At 38.7% G+C, this 19,718-nt stretch overlaps 1 protein-coding gene across 7 annotated transcripts in view; it reads right to left on the bottom strand.

Moving 5' to 3' along the window:
* Positions 1-1,657: 1,657 nt before the first annotated feature.
* The window catches only part of GTF2I (general transcription factor IIi), a 70,137-nt gene continuing 52,076 nt past the window's right edge, over positions 1,658-19,718 (bottom strand). For all 7 annotated transcript variants that reach the window (XM_084219233.1, XM_084219238.1, XM_084219239.1 and 4 more), the window contains 16 exons: positions 19,351-19,422; positions 18,669-18,852; positions 18,091-18,149; positions 17,366-17,458; positions 16,790-16,885; positions 15,158-15,223; positions 13,446-13,629; positions 12,545-12,597; positions 11,888-11,995; positions 10,969-11,052; positions 9,977-10,160; positions 9,033-9,061; positions 7,603-7,668; positions 6,245-6,283; positions 4,746-4,820; positions 1,658-2,597 (listed from right to left, as the gene is read on the bottom strand). In XM_084219233.1, coding sequence (XP_084075359.1) covers positions 4,762-4,820; positions 6,245-6,283; positions 7,603-7,668; positions 9,033-9,061; positions 9,977-10,160; positions 10,969-11,052; positions 11,888-11,995; positions 12,545-12,597; positions 13,446-13,629; positions 15,158-15,223; positions 16,790-16,885; positions 17,366-17,458; positions 18,091-18,149; positions 18,669-18,852; positions 19,351-19,422 — 1,376 coding nt within the window. In that variant the 3' untranslated portion in view covers positions 1,658-2,597; positions 4,746-4,761. The remainder of the gene's footprint in view (positions 2,598-4,745; positions 4,821-6,244; positions 6,284-7,602; positions 7,669-9,032; positions 9,062-9,976; positions 10,161-10,968; positions 11,053-11,887; positions 11,996-12,544; positions 12,598-13,445; positions 13,630-15,157; positions 15,224-16,789; positions 16,886-17,365; positions 17,459-18,090; positions 18,150-18,668; positions 18,853-19,350; positions 19,423-19,718) is intronic.

Here is a 19,718-nt window from a genome sequence, read left to right as displayed (position 1 = left end):
GTCCCTTGCATATTACACAACCACAAATATTAAAAAAGACCCATCCAGGGCTGTTGGGATTCTGCTCTGTTAGTCACCAGATAGCTGCTGCGTATGCAGAACACCATAAACTTTGTCATAACAGCTAATTTCATAATTGCAATTGTTTGTACTAAATTTAAAACTGCATTACAGACAGTACATTTCTGGAAACCACTTAATTCACATGTTCCTTCCTGTTTCCTCATTCCTCATCCTGTGATGTGAGAAATGAAAGGTTTTAGATGCCACTGGCCCTCAAGGATTAGCTCACAGTGAAACACCACCTGTAACTGTGTGAGACACAAATGTCTAATAGTGTCAAGAAGCAAGATTTTAGAAGAAAATTCTCAGAAGAGGAACATCCCATCTGAACAAGCCAAGTCCTTTTGGTTTTGCACAGTCTGGTTTTTGGTAGCAGGGGGGCTCCGGAGGTGGCTTCTGTGAGAAGCTGCTCAAAGCTGCCAGATGTCCAGCAGGGCCAATCCCTGATGGCTCTGAAGATGGACATGCTGCTGGCCAATGCCCACCACAGACTCCAGTCCTTTCAGCAACACCACTGCAACCACTTTCACTTCATTTTTCTGTCAGCTCCTGCATACAGAGTTTCAATTGAGCCACTCTGCTGTTACACACTTGACAAGGCAACACCTTGGAATTATTTATTTTCCCAGTTCCTTTGCTGTGACACTGCCCTCATTTTGAGTGAGCACTGAGAACTCCACCAGCAACAGACAGCTGGGCAGGCAGCTGTGCTGGAAGTGCCTCCTAAAGAGGGCTGTGAGTAAAGAAGGGATGAACCATCCTGCTTTTTCAGAAGGGGAAGTCAGGCCAGCTGAAACCTGGGAAAGCTGCATTATGTCATTTCCCCGTTCTAAACATGTCCAGGAGCAAGTGTGAAACCTGGTCCTGAACTACTGCTGGAGGTTCCCTGGCTCAGCATGCCTGTTCAAGTGAGCAGCAGGCCAATGTGGGGTGGTTATAGGGTGGACAGTGCCCACATGGCTGGGCTAACAGGTAAGGTACAGCAGGTGGGCTCATTCCATGGGGCTGGGAATGCTGTCTGCTGAGGCAGGAAGGCAGCATGGCACCAGTCACCACCAGCTCCTATCTGGAGAGAAGGAAGGTAGGACCAGGATGAGCTTTTTCAAAATGCCTCAGCATGGAGCTAACCCTGCTCCTGCTGACATCACCAGCACAAGGTCCCAGTATTCAAGTGGGAGCACCTTGATCTGCATGCTGTGAAACACAAGCAGATGTCCTATAGGGTCTCCCTTATCTCCAGAATGACAGAAATGTGCTGCTCTGAATTTACCTGCTGAATTTCAGGTTGCTCCCATGCAACAGACACTGCACTCAATTGAATTTAAGGCTTCAAAATTTTCCTTGAAGATCCAATCACCTCACCCACCCAGAGCTGGACTGCAGTCTCACCAGCAGGACTGGACCTTATTTCTCTGCTGGGAGCCATGCTGCAGCATGTTCCACCTGCCTACAGAATTACTCCTAGGACTTGATTTTCTGTAAAAGACATAAATGCATGGACAGTCTTGAAAAACATCAGGAAGGTCTTTATTTCTTCATCAGGGAACATCACTTACCATTTGTGCATAATGCAATCATATCATATAGCCAGAACTGTACATCTCTTATGGTTTGAAATTTGAAAAAAAAAAAAAAAGTTTTTACATGTTGTGGCGCATAACCAGGACCACAGGGGACTTAATTTAATTGTTGTATTCACAGAGTATTCTGAGTTTTTGACATAATAGGACTTAGAGCAGGTTGTAGCATGTTTCCATAACTAGTTCTAGATGAACATAAGAGCATCCCCAACAGACTTCAGCAGAAAAGCTCTCCCACAAGTCCACACAGCTACTGCCTATGGCAGGACTGTAAGACCAAACCCATCATATGTAAACTGTGTGATACTCTGATATAACAGGGACTTATTACTCTGAATTAACAGAACAAACTATGATGGGGTTTCATTTCAGTTGGTTCCTCATCCACACACTGGAATACTGACCATTTCACAGTCTGTCTCATTAATGCACACTAACCATCAAGTGGATCATTTTATCTTTTATTTAGGAAAAACATAGGAATCATAATAGATATAATAGGAAAAATTAATTCAAATATACAGATATGTTGTCCAATGAGACATTAAAGCAATAGCTGAAAATTAATGTAGAGGGTTTTTTTTCTCCAAAGTAAACAAACTGAACTCTTTGCAGGAATTTTTTCATTACAAAAGTTAGGATACATTCAGGTACAGTGAAACTCAGCTTTATTGGAAAATGTATACAGCCTGAGCTATGTCCCAGTTGATTTTAATCCCTGCCATCTCCCCAGCATTGCTGCATCAAATTTAGTCCTTAAAATATATTCCAAAGTAAACTCATAAAATCCAAATCTACAGTTATTATTAGGTCAATTCACAGAACTGCTGAAAAAGTAGACATTTCTATATAATAGTACAAAAGGGTTTGTATAGAAGATACTTCTCTTATACAGTTATATTACACAGCTCTAGACAGGCCGAGCAGGCTCTTCTCACGACGGGCAGCTTCTGACTAGATAAGAGAAATTAAAAAATTAAGTTAATTTCATTGAAGCCTTGTGACTTATTACAGCTATGAGCAGTTTGTATTCTATTTTCCAGTTCTTTAGGCCTAGATTTGTGTCTCTGTTCTTCTAAAGTTCTTCTAAGCCTTCTGATGTTTACATTTTTGTGATGGGAGTTTCTAACGCACTTCCCATGTAAATAATGATTGTTTTTGCATTCCTTTCTGCAGGAGGAGAGAATTGATGGACTGTTGGTTTGACCAGTGTGGTTGGAGAGGTGGCAATTTCATCCTCCAATCCATGGTCACTTTTGGAATTCTATAAATATCCAGGTCCTGAAATAAATATGTGTAGCCATGATATTTTCTGAAAAATCCTTTCCTTAGGATTTTTTCTCCTGAGAAGCTGAGAGGCCTCAGGAACAAAATGTGAACAACGATTGTCTGCTGCTGTGGGATGCAGCAGGTGGATCTGGGATTGGGCTCATGTGGTTGTTTCCAATTAATGGCCAATCACAGTCCAGCTGTCCAGACTGTCTGGGTCACTCACAAGCCTTTGTTATCATTCTTTTTCTAAGCTAAGCCTTCTGATGAAATCCTTTCTTTTATTCTTTTAGTATAGTTTTATTATAATATATATAATAAAATAATAAATCAAGCCTTCTGAAACATGGAGTCAACATTCTCATCTCTCCCCTCGTCCTGGGACCCCTGTGAGCACCATCACAAATGTGCCTTTCTTGCCTTGGATATCTCAGCCTGTGAGTTGTTCATTTCGTGTTGTATTGTGACACAGATTCAGCAAGCATCAGAAACTGAATATTGCTCTCAATAAATATGAGATTAAATGTGTGCTCTAGTGGTCTCTCATCAGAACTTAGAACAAATAGTTATTTTAGTATCAATTCAGTGGATGGCCTAAAGCATCCAGAACTCTGAACTACTGCACCATCAAATTGTGCAGCCACTGCTCAGACAACATTGTTGTCACCTTTAATTGACAAGTGAGATGGTTTTTTATTTCTCACTGGCTGCAGTGCGTCCCATGACGAATCCAAGTTTTTCCTTTGGTATATTTTATCCTGCCACATTGGGTTTTATGACAAATACCTCCCACACAGACTTCACTGATTTAATAAGAGCACCATTGCTGTGCCTGTAGTGCTCAGGGCACAGTTGGGATGCTGGTTTGTCAGTTCTGCAGCTTTCCACCACATCATTTCATTGTCCTGGGCTGTGTTCATCCTGTACCAGCCGAGGGCCAAGGCTGTCCCTTGGCTCCAAAAACTCAGATGGTGCCAGGAATGAAACCCACAGGCTCCAGGCTCCCCTAGCAATGCTTCATTTAACTTTACACCAATTAAATCAAATTGCTGAAGTATCAAACTGCATAATGAGGAAGATATTTGGGGTTCAGTATTACAAGAAAAAACTGAAATGGGAAGAAGTACTATCATTTGTTTTGAATGAATCACAGAGACTCCAAACCTGAGCTTTTTAGATCTGGTGATGAGATAGCATTGCTAACATTTCTCTCCACCACCACAAAAACATAATTTTTAGGAACAAGTGACATTAAAAATAGGTTAAGAGAAAGATTTTGACATTTGGGCATTGTAAATTAAACTAGGCTTTTCATAAGAGTTTAATTTATGAAAAGAAAAGAAAGAAAACTTTTAAAAGAGGTTGGTTTGTCATCACAGTTAATAGCTTTACTGAGTGTCCCAAGCTCAGAAAATACTGCAATCATAATGAAGAGCTTTCCTGCTCAATTACAAGTTGGAAATGTATGTGCATTACCAAGAATAATAATGCTTTTTCACACAACCATGTCAGAGCTTTTCATAAACACTAATTCCCTCAGTTTTCACTTGCTCTGCTCCTGAGAGATGTGATTACCATCACACATTTTAGGCCATATTTTTCTAGGACTTCCTCACAAATTTGAATACTGTGTGCTTTATATTGTATATGGATAAGAAAGTGCAAAACATCTGACATCTTATATGTGAGAACTGAGACACATAAAATAATTCCCAACTAAAGTACTGGCACCTTCTGACAATATTATCCTTCATCTCTCCCTTCCCCAGCCAAAAATAGAAAAATATTATTCCTTGACAGGTGTTGACTTTAAGAAACACTAAATTCTTTTACCCAGTGTTGATGAGGTCTATGACATTGGGTCTGGATCTTGCTTTATTTGAAACTTTTCTTCTGTTTCTGTCTTACCTGTTAAAAAAGTAGTAGTGAATTAAAAAAGCAGTAGTGAATTAAAAAAGCAGAACTTCCCCACCAAATTTGTTACTGTTTTACTTAAGTAAAAATTGATAATAAACCTGAAAAGCATTCATTATCTTTTTAAACTAATAATAATAAATAAATGCATATTCACAGCAATCTGATTCTGTGAAAATTACTTTCCACTGCTTAGCATCTTAGAGCTTAGGATCTTAGAGCACTCTAACTCTTAATGAATGGAAATAAAATTGCCATTAGTAGGATTGCTTCTCTCTCAACTAATACAGATTTCTGCATTATTCTATTTCAGTCTTTCCAAAACATTTTAACCCTAGTCAATTTTCAAAGTACAGTATGACACAGGAAGGCATTATGATATGGTTTTTTTTAAAATCATGTTGGCTAATCATTCATCACCTTTTGATACAGTTTTATTCATTGCAGGGATGCTTGGAGGTAAATCAAAGCAATCTCATGTCTGTGTAGCACTGTCCATATGACCCAGAGCCTGATTCTGTTCTTTTTACAGACAATATGATGTTGGAAGGAAATTGGTTTTTCCCTGAAGTTTGGAAGGTTTGGGGTGACAGTAATTCATCCCTACAAAGCCAAGCTGTTTCACCACATGATCATTTTATACCTTCCAGCCTAGTTCTGAAGTGATTTGTGCCACTCTATGTCTTTTCACAAAAGCATTTCTGTAGTTACAGTGTCTGAAGCCAGTTTGGGATGACAGATTCATAACTATGCTTTGCTGTCTCTTCCAAACCATCACACTGAAGGCCCACAGCTGATTTTCTTCCACATGACAGCATTCAGGAACAAGAGTCTTTTTTCCTGCACCATCTAGCTTCAGCAATGCCATAGAGTTTTGGCATGATAAAGATATTTGATGTTCCAGCCTTCAAAACTGTGAGCTTAAAATCTGCAGCTCAGCTCTGCCATGACTCCAATCTTTGCCTTCTTTCTGTCTAGATTGCTGCAAGAGGCTCAGTCCATACTACAAGAAAGACTGACTTCAAACCCTTGGAGTGAACCTGTAACTCAGCTCATTCTGGTTGAGAATCTTCTCTTGGCTTGGCTTAGAGTTCAATGACCTGACAGGGGGAGTGAAGCAATAAAGGCAGGAAAGGGAATTTCCATGGAAAAGGGAGGAGAAGAACAGGATCATAGAGATTTGCTGCTTTCTCTTTTGAATTCATAGAACTCCTCTGTAGAATTATTAGAATAGTAATTTTTGCTGCTAAGTATTTTTCACATGATGCAGCATGGTATTACTATAAATGAAGAAATGTGCCAGGAACCAGTAAAAGACCTTTTCTTGGTTTTGATTGACTTGACTTTAAAAACAGATGCAACTTTGTTCAGCATTACTTAAAAATATTTCTTGATAGTAACTGAAGACAAACACTTACCTCCTAGAGATACTTCTGTTTGGCTTGGTTCAGCTGGCTCTTAAATGAAAAAAAAATACAGTCAAATGAATATGAATATAGTTTCAACAAGATGAATTACATTAGGGAAATCAAATTTCCTCTCAAAAAAGCACCTCATTTTTCTTAAACAATCAGACTCATATCTCTTTGACTGAGATAAATTTGTGTAGCTTTCCATAATCTGCAACAAAATAGAAAATATCCCCAAACATTTATTACATTCAACCATGTAACACTTTCTCTTCTAAGAATGGTTCACTGTGGCAGACATATCACCAGGACCCAGAACAGCATAATGAGCATTTGCACAGAATACACCAAATTTGGAACAGCTTAAAGAAAGAGTCCCCACTTCTCCCAAGCATTGTCTGTGATGGCAAATATGTGTACTTTGGGGCAGAGTGGGAAGGTGCATAACAGAGGACATGCTTTAATTCCATGCTGAATTTGCTACTATCTCTGCATGGATTGTAGATGAACACTTTTTAGGGAAACCATTTAACATTTTTAACACTGCAGATGTTAAGGACTAACAGAATACAGCAAGCTCACAAACCTCCAGCAGCTGATTTCCTCCCTCCCACACCTCCACATGGAAAAAGAAGAACCAGCAGTTTCCTTTATAATTATTTTCATCACACATTATTTTCATCCCTTTCTCTTAAAATGTTTATCAGATGTTTTCTCTCAGTTTCCCAGCTTCTTTGTGTAATGATTCATTCAGTCAATTGCAGAAGTTTTCCCCACACTACAACAACTTAGCATAAACATTTTTAAAAGGTATATGAACATTTAAAAGCTGTATTGGATCAAAGTGAAGTTGCCCAACCACATTTCATTTAGTTAATTCACAGCCCAAACTAAGTTCTCTGTCCAGACTAAGACAGGTGATGTGTGTGCAGTCCCAGATGCAGTCTGGCAGGCAGAAACTCCACCCAGAACCCTCTGCCAGCTATGGGCAAACTTCACTGGGCTGTACATGCAGACATGCACACATTTGAGTTAAGCAGACATTAATAAATGGATGCTGAATTGCCTTTACACATTGCCCCCACTAATCCTTCTTTCCAGCTCACTCATCATCTGTAAAAATCAAATCAAGGAACACACCAACGACACAGCTTCAAGAAAGGAGAGGCACTTTCCACTAATGTTTAACAGCTATTGAAGTTACTTAAAGTTTAACAGTTAATAAAGTTAACAGCTATTCATTTCTCAAAATGAAATGGCTCATCATGAGTCCCTCACACCTAGGACATGACTGTGATGATATCTGCCAAGATGCAGAACCCCATACCCCACCCTCCTGCAAGGACACGTGTCACACTCTGCATCACCTGGTAGTACTGCTGTGGTGGTGGCTGCTGGTGCTTCTGCTTCTGTTTCAGCTTCTTCTAGCAGCTCTAAGATTAGACATGATCACTGTTTTACTTCACAATGAAAATGGTTCACATGCAACACAAGAAAAACCTCTGAATCTGCAAATCCTGAAACTTCTCACATGAACAGGTTACTAACACCGTGCCTGAGATGCAGTTCAATTCTTTCTGTTACAGGAAAACATTCCCTGTGTTGCCTGCAAGTACCAAAACTCTCCTCTTAAGTTTCCACATGTTCTTTAGATGAAGACTTAAACATTACACTTAAAAGCAGTTGGCTCAGAGCCTTTCAATCATTCACCTTGGTATCCATCAGGGTAAGATCATTTTGATCATAATTTGTGAGCCTGTCACTCATTCACCTGGGTATCCATCAGTGTAAGATCATTTTGACCATAATCATGGACACAGACAATGCCCAAACCTCATGGGGTCCATGGCCAATCTGCTCCCCCAGTACCAGCACACATTGACAACTTAGGCTATCAATGGATTCTTTCATTTCCAACTGAATTCCCTGGAAATACTATTCCACATTTACTTGCCTGGAAGGCAGCCCCTTGCAGAGAGACCTCTCTGCCACCCCACAAGTGCCCCCAGGTCTGTGAGCAGGTCAGTGGGAGTCACTGGCTGCAATATCCTCTTGAGGACTGTGAGCTGGAATCCACAGGTGGCTGAATGTATCTGAACAAACACTGGGTTCTAAGGCTCCATCTGGGCAAGGCCAGTCTGTCACAGGCTATTTGGCCTCTGAATTTCTAATCTGACACTAACTCACAAAGAACACAACACAAGGGACACTGTAGTGACAGTCTTTGTGGTTTGTTTTTTCTCCTAAATGACATCTAACAATGAGGTCACAATTATTTTAGCAACCACAATACTATACCTTTCCTTCTCACTACCCCAAACAATTTCATTGTGAGGGCCAAATTGGCCATGGCACTTCAGTTAACTACAGTCTTCCTCTCTAAAAAGTTATAATTTCAGCAGAATGCAGAAGTTTTCACTGGAACAAGGTTGTGCAGCTGCTTACTAACTGCTACTGTGATGGATTTAAACCTACAACACAGCAACTCTCATGTGTGTTGCTCAATCAGGATCCTAAATTTCTTTGGGATTCTACATCTCAAAAATACAAAATCAGAGTCTTGCATGTTCATATCAAGTCAATGCTAATTTTATGCTGTTTAAATGTAAATTTACCCCCCTGCCCTCAGGTTAATTGTACATCCATGTTTAGTCAGGAAATCTTAATGAGAAATACATAGGCAAAATTATACAGAGCCCTTAACAACTTGGGGCCTCTGGCACTATGACACAATGTAGAACATGAATCTTGGTAGGTTACAAAAATACATTTGTCATCAGGTCTCATAAATACTCACGATTGTTAATCACAAGTCCTGGAAACGGTCTGGAAAAAAAAATTAAAATTACTGATTCTAAAATGCACTGCATGGTGTTTCCTCCCCACACCTTCTCTAACAGAGGTCATGCTAAAACAGGAAAAGAAAGGCAAGTGAAACAGAAGGAACAGTAGCTCGTGGGCACTTTGGTTATTCAAAAGTAGCATTTTGAAAAGTAACATGCATGGGAAGAGCTAAACCCTTCCCTTGGCCACTGGCACTTAGCAAGGAATCACCTCTGCTTCAGGGTTCAATTCAAAAACACATCAAAGTGCTTTTGTTTAGAATATGTCATGATTAAGGGTTGAGAGTTCAGATTCCTTAGTAAAATCTAAGAAATTTCTCTCTCTTAAGATAAACTGAAGCTTTTACACTCCTGTGAAGTCATCTGTGATTTGAGAAGTTACAGAAACTGATCAATTTTTATTTTCAACTCCTCCTTAGAAGATTCCAAAGTTTGATCTGTTCTGCTTCAATGCACACAAATTAACATTGGATGTGTGTGTGTGTGTGTATGTCTATGGAGATATACACATACAAATGAAATTCCCTTATACTGTCATTGGACAATATTGTATTTTAAAATATTGAATAGAAAACAATGAGCTCTGCACTTGTTTCAAAACTTGATTTTATGACTGGGAGAGCAAGGCCCAGAAAATGATAGGACTTTTTAGCATATTATGATTAGATTTGAACTCAAAAGACAGCTTGCTGTAATATGCAGGATTGGTAATATGCCTTTTGTCATATCAAACTGGACATGTCCATTTATGCTAGGAACATCTGGGCTTCATTTGACCTGATACATTGTTATCCAAAAAGAGCCAACATCTATTTCAAATACACTACAACTTCTATTCTCTCCCATTTATTCCAGCTATGGGATTGCACTCACAATGTGATTAATGGCAACTACATACCTAACGACAGTGAACTTGATAAACTTTGCTGAATCCAAAATCTTCCTCATTGAGCTGAGTTCCAGATAACTGGGTGCTTTAAATGCCACCCCTGGAGGCATTCCATCCACCAAGACACAGCCAGGGTTGTTAGTGATTTTTCTATATGGAACTTTCACAGGACAAGTCATACCAGTGGCTTCACCTAAGTGAGAGAGGTCATGTTTATTTTCAAGCCTACAGTATTTCTGATTACACTGAATAAAAAGTCCTCAGATGATTAAAAAACAAAATTCAAACCATGCTTTCTATCAGATCTGAAACAACGAAAATTCACTTGACAATGAAACAATTATAATGAGGTTAGAAATGAGGTTCTGGATTATTCCATGAGAGCATTGGTCACAGCTCCAACTCTGACACTTCAGCAGCATGTGAAGAACACAGACTCTGCTCTTAGAGATCAGTACAGAACAGGATATTAATGAGATAGCTACATGAAGAGAAACAAAGCATTTCCTGCAATGCTATGAAAAGCAATTCAATGCAGCACAAGTGAAGGAATTTCAGAAAAGGAAACCCAGGGCATTGCTACTGTACAAAGCAAAGTAAAAAAAACCAAGCAAAACTACACACAGCAAAAGGGTTAAACTGCATTTTTAAAATTACTCTAATCCCAAATATTAAGAGGTCAGGATTATGAAGCCTTGAGAAGAACCATGGACTGCCAACAAAATAAATACTTCATCCATGTTGACACAGAAAAAAAGGAAAAGGGAAGGGGAACAACGAAGCAATCCAGACTCTTAGGACTTTGTTTAAAACACCAAACTATCTACATCACTTACAAAAGATCCTTTTTGGAGTCAAAGCACAACATTCATATACAACTCTGAAATTTTAATGACCATCTATATAATTCACTGTGAATAAATATCCATTCAGTAACTGCAGTATGAACAACATTAATTGCACTCACACCTATATAAAAATGGGGAGTAAGAAGCAATTACCAAATTTCTGGCTAAAAAGATCATTTACTTGTTCTCTCAATTGTCTGGCATTTTCTGCTTTTGGCAGTCGCTCATTTTCATCATCTGCAAGAAATTGTTAGAACAGCTTGAGAATTAAGCACAAATTTCCCCCCCTGCTTGTTTACTCTGCATGTTGTTTACTCAAAGCAGGTATACCCAAGAGCTTATAAACAAAGGCTGTCTTTGTTCCTCATTTTAGTAGTAACACCAAATTGTAGAAATACACAATAGATGGTTGCTAAGAAATTACAGAATCCTACAATGGTTTGGTTTGGAAGAGACCTTAAAGATCATCCAAACCCCTGCCATGGGCAGGGACACCTTCCACTAGATCAGGTTGCTCCAAGCCCTGCTCAACCTGGCCCTGAACACTTCCAGGGATGAATCTAGAAATGATTTTGTGAAGTAATTTAAACCAACAAATTGTATTTTACTTTCTTATGGAACATAGAATGGTATGTAAAGGTAAAAGCAAAGTGATCATTCAGTAGATGGCCATGGCATGCAACAAAAAAAAAAAAAAGCAGTAATTGGTGCTAAATAAGTAATTAAGCTAAAGCAGTTCAGCCTGCAAGGTCATTCAATTCAGTTCAAGCACTGACATCTGGAAGTTACCAAGAACTGCAAGTGAATATTTAATTTATTGCATTATAAATATGTGGATACTTCTTAATGAGTGGTTGGACTAAGAATATTCTAGAGATGTCACTGATGACATATTAATGAGTGTTAGATAATATTTAACATCTCAGCAAAACCAAAAGGTAACTCGTGTTCTTTCTTGACTGTGCTTGTATTTCAGCAAACCAGCCTGACTGGAGGAAAATATCAAACCTAGCAGATATCATGGAGAATGTAAGCACAAGTATTATGATGTGAAACCAGCCAGTACACACACCTTTTATGGTGACTTTAACAACGTTTAGGTCTCCAGCACCTTCAGCTGTTTTCACTGTGTTTTCTGTGGTCCTTGCTGTATCGGCTTTACTGGAGGATTTTTTTTTTCCTAAGAGGATTAATTTAGAAAACATTTATAGAGAACTCAAAATCTTCAGTCTCATCTATAAAGAAAATATTGCAAAACAACAAATATTGGCAAAGTTTTCAGAGAGGACCTAGTTTCAGTTTCAAAATGGGAGCATTTATTCCATGACCCACCTACCTGACACAATTTTCTACTGGCTATCTGCACTCCTGTCTCTGCTTCCTATGTCATTTAGATGATCTACATACTAGGAGCAAATAATTTATTTCTAGACCTGAAGAACTCCTGTGAATCCAACATTACTGGCTACATTTTGATGGAATGTAGTAAAGAATACATTAGAGGCACAATTATTTGTGAATAACTTAAAAAAATTAATACTGCCTTGTTAGAGCTATATTTAAACTGTAACTGCTAAGTGCTTTTCCCATCTTAAGAACAAATAAACCAAGCAACTGCAATGTAGAATAAATCTTTCAGGATTTTTTTAACACTATGCTGCTCTCATAATTAATATTTAACCCTTGAAATAAACTGTTTTCTGCAAAGTTAAGCAGTTGCAAAACTTACCTTGGGAGCTTCTACCAGAACGTCCTTTGATAACTGCCTCAAGCATCTCAGGTCTGCAAACAGATTGAACATTTTACATAAAATAATAAAATTATACCATCAACATTAAAGAAAATTAAAGAATTAAAGAAAATCCCATTTTCTAAAAATGGCAACTCAGTGATATCCTCTCAGCCAAACAGACAGTCAAGAATGCAATGACTGAGAGGCTCCATAACTTCCCAAAATCACAGAATCTAAGAATGGTTTGGGCTGGTAGGAACCTAAACCATTGTCCCTGCCATGAGCAGGGACAGCTTCTAGTAGACTAGGTTGCTCAAAACCCCATCCAACCTGTCCTTGAATACTTCCAGGGATAGGGCAGCCACAGCAACACCCTCACAGTGAAAATTTCTTCCAAACATCTAATTCTACCCTGCTCTCTGTCAGCTTGAAGCCATTCTCCCTTATTCTATCACTATCTGTCCTTGTAACTTCTCTTGCCACAGTTTCTACACTGGCACAGGAATATCTAAACCTATTCTAGAAAAGAAAGACAATTCTTACAGCTCTCATTAAAATAATCTCCACTCTTCAGCTCCCAATACATAACCAGCAAAGTTTATGAGTAGTCCATAAGTGCTCCTTGCAGTAGGAACTAAACCAGTGATGTGATAATTGTGATGGATTAAGAAATAGGGACTTGCTCTTCCTCTCACAACAAAGTCTGAGAGTCTGTCAGAACAAAGAGATTATTGTATCTTGTTCCACCTGCACAAGAGCTTTCTGATCATTTCCTCAATAAAAATAATCCAGTGTGTATTTTATAGAGTAATTTAGCAACTTGGCAACACAATTTCATTTTTTGGTCTACATTTCAATTCTCCTAGAACAGATTATTAAAGACATATGGGAGCCTTACTTTTTAATAATAAATTTTATTTTGGATCTATTTCTCAGGATCTTCTCTAGTCTGGGAATCCCAAAGGTCGTAGGCTGGCGGAAGGGCACCCCCTCAGGCAGTCCTTCCACATGGAAATCCTCTGGGTAGGAATCAAACAGTGCATATGGCACCTTCACTGGCCCACTGTGTCCCAGAGCTTCCCCTGAAATGCAACAGAGCAAATAAGGTACCAGTTAGGCAACTGATGTGGAGATAAATAGAATATATAGAAATACCTCTGCTAGAAATGGAATAGAGTGGTTGGCACATCCATACTCAACTAAATAAAACCAGCAGGCTTTGCCTTTTTTGGTGACAGATATGAGCATGCAGGGAGAAATGAACAGTTTCAAACTTAACTCATTCTGTTTCAGTAAATCTCACTGTAATTTGCTGAAAATTAGCAATTTGCATCGAGCTCATACCACTGGCTTGGTCTGCATGCATGACTGTCCTATCTGTATGCCACTTTTGTCTTGGGTTGCAAATGCAAGATGTAGCTGGGGGTGTGTGTTCTATCCCCCTCTGTCAGAGCTGGGCAGTTCTCTGCTGTCCATGGGCAGTTTCTTTATCTCTCCCACAGCCCATCCTCCCTCCAGCAGATCTCTGCTGTCCATGGCCACTGAGTGTCCCTGCAGGGCTGATCCAATTCCATCATCCCATGGGGAGATGCTGTGCCCAGGGCAGGAGCCAAGCATTCCTACCTGGATACAATCTGCCCTGGAACAGCACAGCAACCTTTGCCCCCTGCATTCCCAGAGGAGCAGCTTTCTCCTGCCCTGCATTCCCAGAGGGAGAGCAGGCCCATCTCCAGCAGCCCTGCAGCTGCAGAGGAAAACTCCCCCCTTGTGCAGGATCCTGCTGCAGCAGAGCCACAGCTGGCACTGCAGGAGGGCTGAGCCCCCATGGGATGGGGCTGTGCCCCCACCCTGACACACAGGGGACAGGGACTGCTCTCACTCTGGCTGGGTTGTTTTGTATTGCTGCATTTTTATTTTGAGTTTTCCTAATAAAGGACTGTTATTCCTAATCCCATATCTTTGTCTGAGAGCCCCATAATTCAAAATTAAAATAATTTAGAGAAGGGGTTTTACATTTTCAAGAGAGGCTCCTGCCTTCCTTAGCACACACCTGTCTTTTCAAATCAAAACACACTTTGTTGAAAACAATGCGTTCTGCCTCTTTCTCTTCTAGAGAACAGCACCAAGGACAGGTAAGATTCAGGCTCTAATTCAAAAATCCACACTCAGGCAAGTAAGGAGAAGCCATTACTTCAAAAGTCACTAGTTTCCAAACAGTCTGCACTAGAAGAAGTGCTGGAATACAATGGAGCACATTCCTCCAGATACCACCCACAGCCTGTTCTGAGTCATGCAGAGTCATACAAAGTCTCATTTATAAGCAGAGTGATGAAAGCTCAAAATGATGTGCCAGGATGTGAAATCACTCTGTGGCTCATTTAAGAAAACTGTAATCCAAATACAACTTCTCCATTTTCAAACCCAAGTAAAATAATAAGTGGCAATCTGACAATGGATTGCAAGCACATGAGAATGAACTCAGATGGGAAACTCTAAGGTACACAAGGATTGCAGGACCTCTGGAATAAATATTTGAACACCTCTCATACATTTATCTAACTGTATGTCCATAAGAAAGGCATCTCAGTAATAAAGAATCAATAAACATACCACATTTTTCATTAAAAAGATCTTCAACTTTCTGCTTTAAGCCACTGATTTTGGCATTCCACAGCTCTGCCAGGAAGAAATTGAAAGAATTAGAACAACACTCACACAATGAATCAGTCTTTGAATAACATTTTAACAAATCTTTAATAAATTATTATGCTTGATAATTAATTTACTACGGCAGTAAAAATGTGCAAAATGGCTTTCATTCTGTAAAACTATATCCACATCAATCCTTATTTTCCTGAAGCTTTGAAAGATACTGTAACTAAATAAAGCAAAGGTGATTAAAAGCTAAATTAATTCAAGAATGATCCAAATTTACTATCAGATAGCAGAAAATTTACTCATCTGAACCAACACCCAAAATAGTGGCAGAAAGTTCCTCATGTGTTCAATGACACAGCCCTGAAACACATGCCTCTCTCCTGAGAAATTGATCTCTAGCACAGTTTCAATTTTAGTGGTGAGATTAAATGTCCATTTAATTTAAGCATTTTGTTTCTGACAGCCATCAGAGCAATTTCTAAACCAGTTTACTTGTGGCTGTACTAAGTGGGCCATGGATGGTCCACAAAACTAAAAACCTCAGTCTAAAGTTTAAAAAAGTTGCAGATAAAAAAAACAACAACTAGGTCTATCAAGCAACAGGAAAGTCCAAGAAAACTGTACACAACTGTGAATATTAATATCACCCCTGCCAAATCAGTATGTCATTCATTCTCAACTGGCTTGGAAGAAGTAAATAATTCCTTTCTTATAGGTTTTTGACCGTACAGTTAAAAAGAAAGAATAGGGGACAAAAAAGATAAAGTAAATAACAGCAAATTCCTACACAAATATAAGCAAATAAACTCAGACTGTAAGCATGCTGGAAAAAGGGTTTACTGAGACACAGAACTCCTCACAGCTACTTTGAATGCAGTCACTCACCTCCCTTGACAATGAAGAATTGTTCTGGATGGCAAACTGACCCTGCTTTCAGCACTGAGATTTCTGTTCCAGAGCACTGCACTCACAGGCCTGGGCCTCCTTGGCCAAAAAGCTCAGACCTACATTCCTGAACACAACTGCCTCCCTTTCAGTCCTGCCCAGCTGTTCCTCTACTGATCTTCCAGAACTGGAGAGGTCAGTCATGGCAATCCTGCACAATCACTTCTGACAGGCCATGGCTTACTGCTGTCAGTTCAAACCTTTCCTGGTCCCTACATCCCACCCAGTACCTCTGCACAGGGATGTCAATATTTCACATTCCTGGAGGGATTATGAAATGTAGAGACATTTCAGCTGGGTTTATGCACTTGGTGGTATTTTGCACCAGAAAAGTCCTTCAAGGGTCTGCAGCATTGTGCAGTAACAGAGCAGCAAAAATAAAAAACTGACTCTGCACCTGAATCAATAATATCTAATGGATCTGGGCTGCATTTGTACAGCATCCTCCACATATCATCCAGGATTTTTCTACTGCAGAATCACTACATGTAATGAAGAACTGAATGTACACAAAGGGGAGGACTTCAGTCATTCACTAACTGTATATCAGAATATGAACTCAAAATATCTGCTATGTAATCCAGGTGTTCCACATCAACATTAAAGGAATGCATGTGTGCTAATTCCCCCAACACTTACCAAAAGAAAAGTCTTTTCCTTGTTGGCTTAAATTTGTATCAGAGTCACTGGTATGTGAATTAGTTTGTGCATTTGTAGTTGGGTTTTTTTTAGGACCTAAGAAGAGACATTACATTTATAAGGTAGAGAGCATAAAAAAGACATTATACAAAAAGAACAATATATCAAACTTGATTACTATAGAAATCTTCAATTCTGAACCAAGAGTAGAATAAGTTTTAAAAACCCTTTAGGAAGTTCTAGAGTTGTATTTAAGCATTTAATTGTTGTATTTAAGCTACTGACCACATCTGTGATCTCTCTGCTCAGGACTACATCAGTTCCCACAGCTCTGCTTGGAATAAAGGGCCAAGCAAGCTGTCAAACTGCAACATTTTACCTAAGCATCATCTACACAGTATCCAGTTTGTTTCAGAAATGAAAAATAAAATTATTTTATACTGAAGTGTATCTGGAACCCTCAAGAGTTTGCTACATGAGGTGTATGTTACTTATGGGCTACAAAAAGTTAGAAGAACAGAAAATATAGAAGAATATAATAAAATAACATCAGGAGAATATTTATTTCTTCCATACTCTCTTCAATAGTAACTTCAATCTCCGGGACACTTGAATTTTCTGAAGAACTTCGTGACCTTCTGGTAGTCCTTGGACAAATTGGACTAATTCCTGGAAGCCAAAAGAACACAAGGTGTAAAGCACAAATTCTGCACACCTAACAAAGGAACAGCTGTGTTCTAGGAATTCTAACAGACTGAACTAAGTCTGCACAGTAAAACCTGAACAATCCAGTGATGCTCATGATCTTAAGTAGGTCTTAAAAAAGACACACCTAGATTTTCCACTAATTCAGAACAAAATACTTTGTTTTTTCTAAGTGTAAAGGAGAGTTTTGGTTCTTTTTATTATCTAAAACCCCAAAAACTTACTAACATCTGAAGTTTCTACAGACAAAAGATTCTTTTATTCTTTTCTTATAAAACCCCATTATTGTTTACAGCAGTTCACAGCTCTCAGTTTAAAATGGTTGAAGCCATTAAAAGTGAAATAAAAGTTGTCAAAATTGAGTAAATTCCATTTTCTGTACTAGAAGAGTCAAGTAGAAAAGCAGATACATTTATGGTTTGAGTGTCTTTCTCAAATAACAGCAGATTTAGAGGCTACTATGATAGATCATCTTAAATAATGCCTTTTATTTACAACACCTGCATTTTTCAACCACAAAGATCTCTCAGTCTGCTAGGGAAGCAGAAAGAAAGTATTTACAAATGGATGGCAGCAAATAGTATTTAATTGTTTACCTTTTTTCTTTAGTTTACTAGCCAGTCTTAGAGGCAAATGGGAAATGATAAGATCAGGCCTAGAAGTTGAACAGAACAAATCCAATTAATTGCAAGACAAGTCATACAACAAAAAGTTACCAATTTCTTGGAATTCAGTTGAGTTCCAATTCACATAACATCAATTTTCTACCAGGAAATTCTGTTAGAAGCATGGATGACTCTCCATCTACTATAACCACAAAAAAAAAACCCCAAAACCATAAAGCTGTATTTTCTATTCTGCAATTTTCTTCCAGGTTTATTTCAAGCAAAGAAAAATAAAGAAAAAGAAAAAATAAAGAAGGAACAAAGCTTCCACTTACAAGACCATTTTCCCCCCCAATTCTTGATGCATGAAACACACAATTTATACATCTACAGAAATCTAATGAGGAATGTATGTCCTTGTATGAGAAAAAACATATGTGCAAAATATTCCTTGTGCTTTGTGGAAGCAGAGTTTAGGTAGCATTTAAAGCCTAGAATTGCTGGGAATGAAGTCAAGTAACTTCAAAATCAGAGGATATAATATAAAAATAACTGGATCACAAACTTACTTCTTAATAACAAATTTGATTTTGCTACTGCCACGGATGATTCTTTCGAGGCGTGGAATTCCAAACCAGGTGGGGCTCCGGAAGGGAACTCCTTCTGGCAAGCCTTCCACCACCAAGGAGTCAGGGTTTGACTCAAACACAGAATAGGGAACTTTCACTGACTCTGAAACCCCCAGAGCTTCGGCTGAAAATAAAGATTAAATCATATATTACAAACTTCAATGGGTGGAATTTTATCTCAAGCGATTTTAAGAATTTTGTCTTACACAAGCTCTGCTACTCAAAGCTAACAACTCCCCTGAAAAAAAGTAGAAATATTTAAATATATTAATGGTATTTTCTGTGGAGTAACTGCAAATAAGAACTTGGCCCACCCTGTTAGAGATAATATCTAATATAGGCCTACAGTGCCTAATGCTTTATTTTCAGAACTTCTTTTAATCCAAAAGCTTTTGTGCAATCATCTCATCCCACAACTGGAAAAATAACGGCCAAGGACGCTGTTACAAAAACATTTATGTCAGTTACAGGAAAGAGTGAGTAAAACATAGGTAAGAGGAGTCAAGATTTCCATATTTGTCCTAGTATACTTCTGATGCTTAAGTAAACACTGTAACATTTAAACAGAGGAGTTTAAATATGCAGCAGCATTGCAGAACAGTTCATTTAGCATTTAACTCACCAAACTTCACACTAAATATATCTTCTACTTGCTTTCTTAGCTTTGTGATCTTGGAATTCCAATCTTCTCTTGCTGAAAACCAGAAACAGGAGTCAGAGAATCACCCAGCTCTGGATACAGAGGTACATTTGAACATACTTCTTTCAACATGAGAACATGAAAACTAACAACACAATTACATCTGATTAGACAGAGACACACAATGAGTAATGATTATTAATAGCAGCCTAAATGAGACATGTAATTTCATCTACATAATGAAAAATCTATTTTAATGTAGTTAAGAATTTCAAACTGACCCTAGCAGAACAACTTGTTTTTCAGAGCCTTCAGATGCAGGAAGAAATTATTTTAGTGGTTCTCCCTGT

The sequence above is a fragment of the Fringilla coelebs genome (assembly GCF_963513975.1).
Source record: "Fringilla coelebs genome assembly, chromosome: 20".
In the NCBI taxonomy this organism is placed as follows: Eukaryota; Metazoa; Chordata; class Aves; order Passeriformes; family Fringillidae; genus Fringilla; species Fringilla coelebs.
Note: the sequence above shows the minus strand (reverse complement) of the source record. Positions and strands in the feature narration are given on the sequence as shown.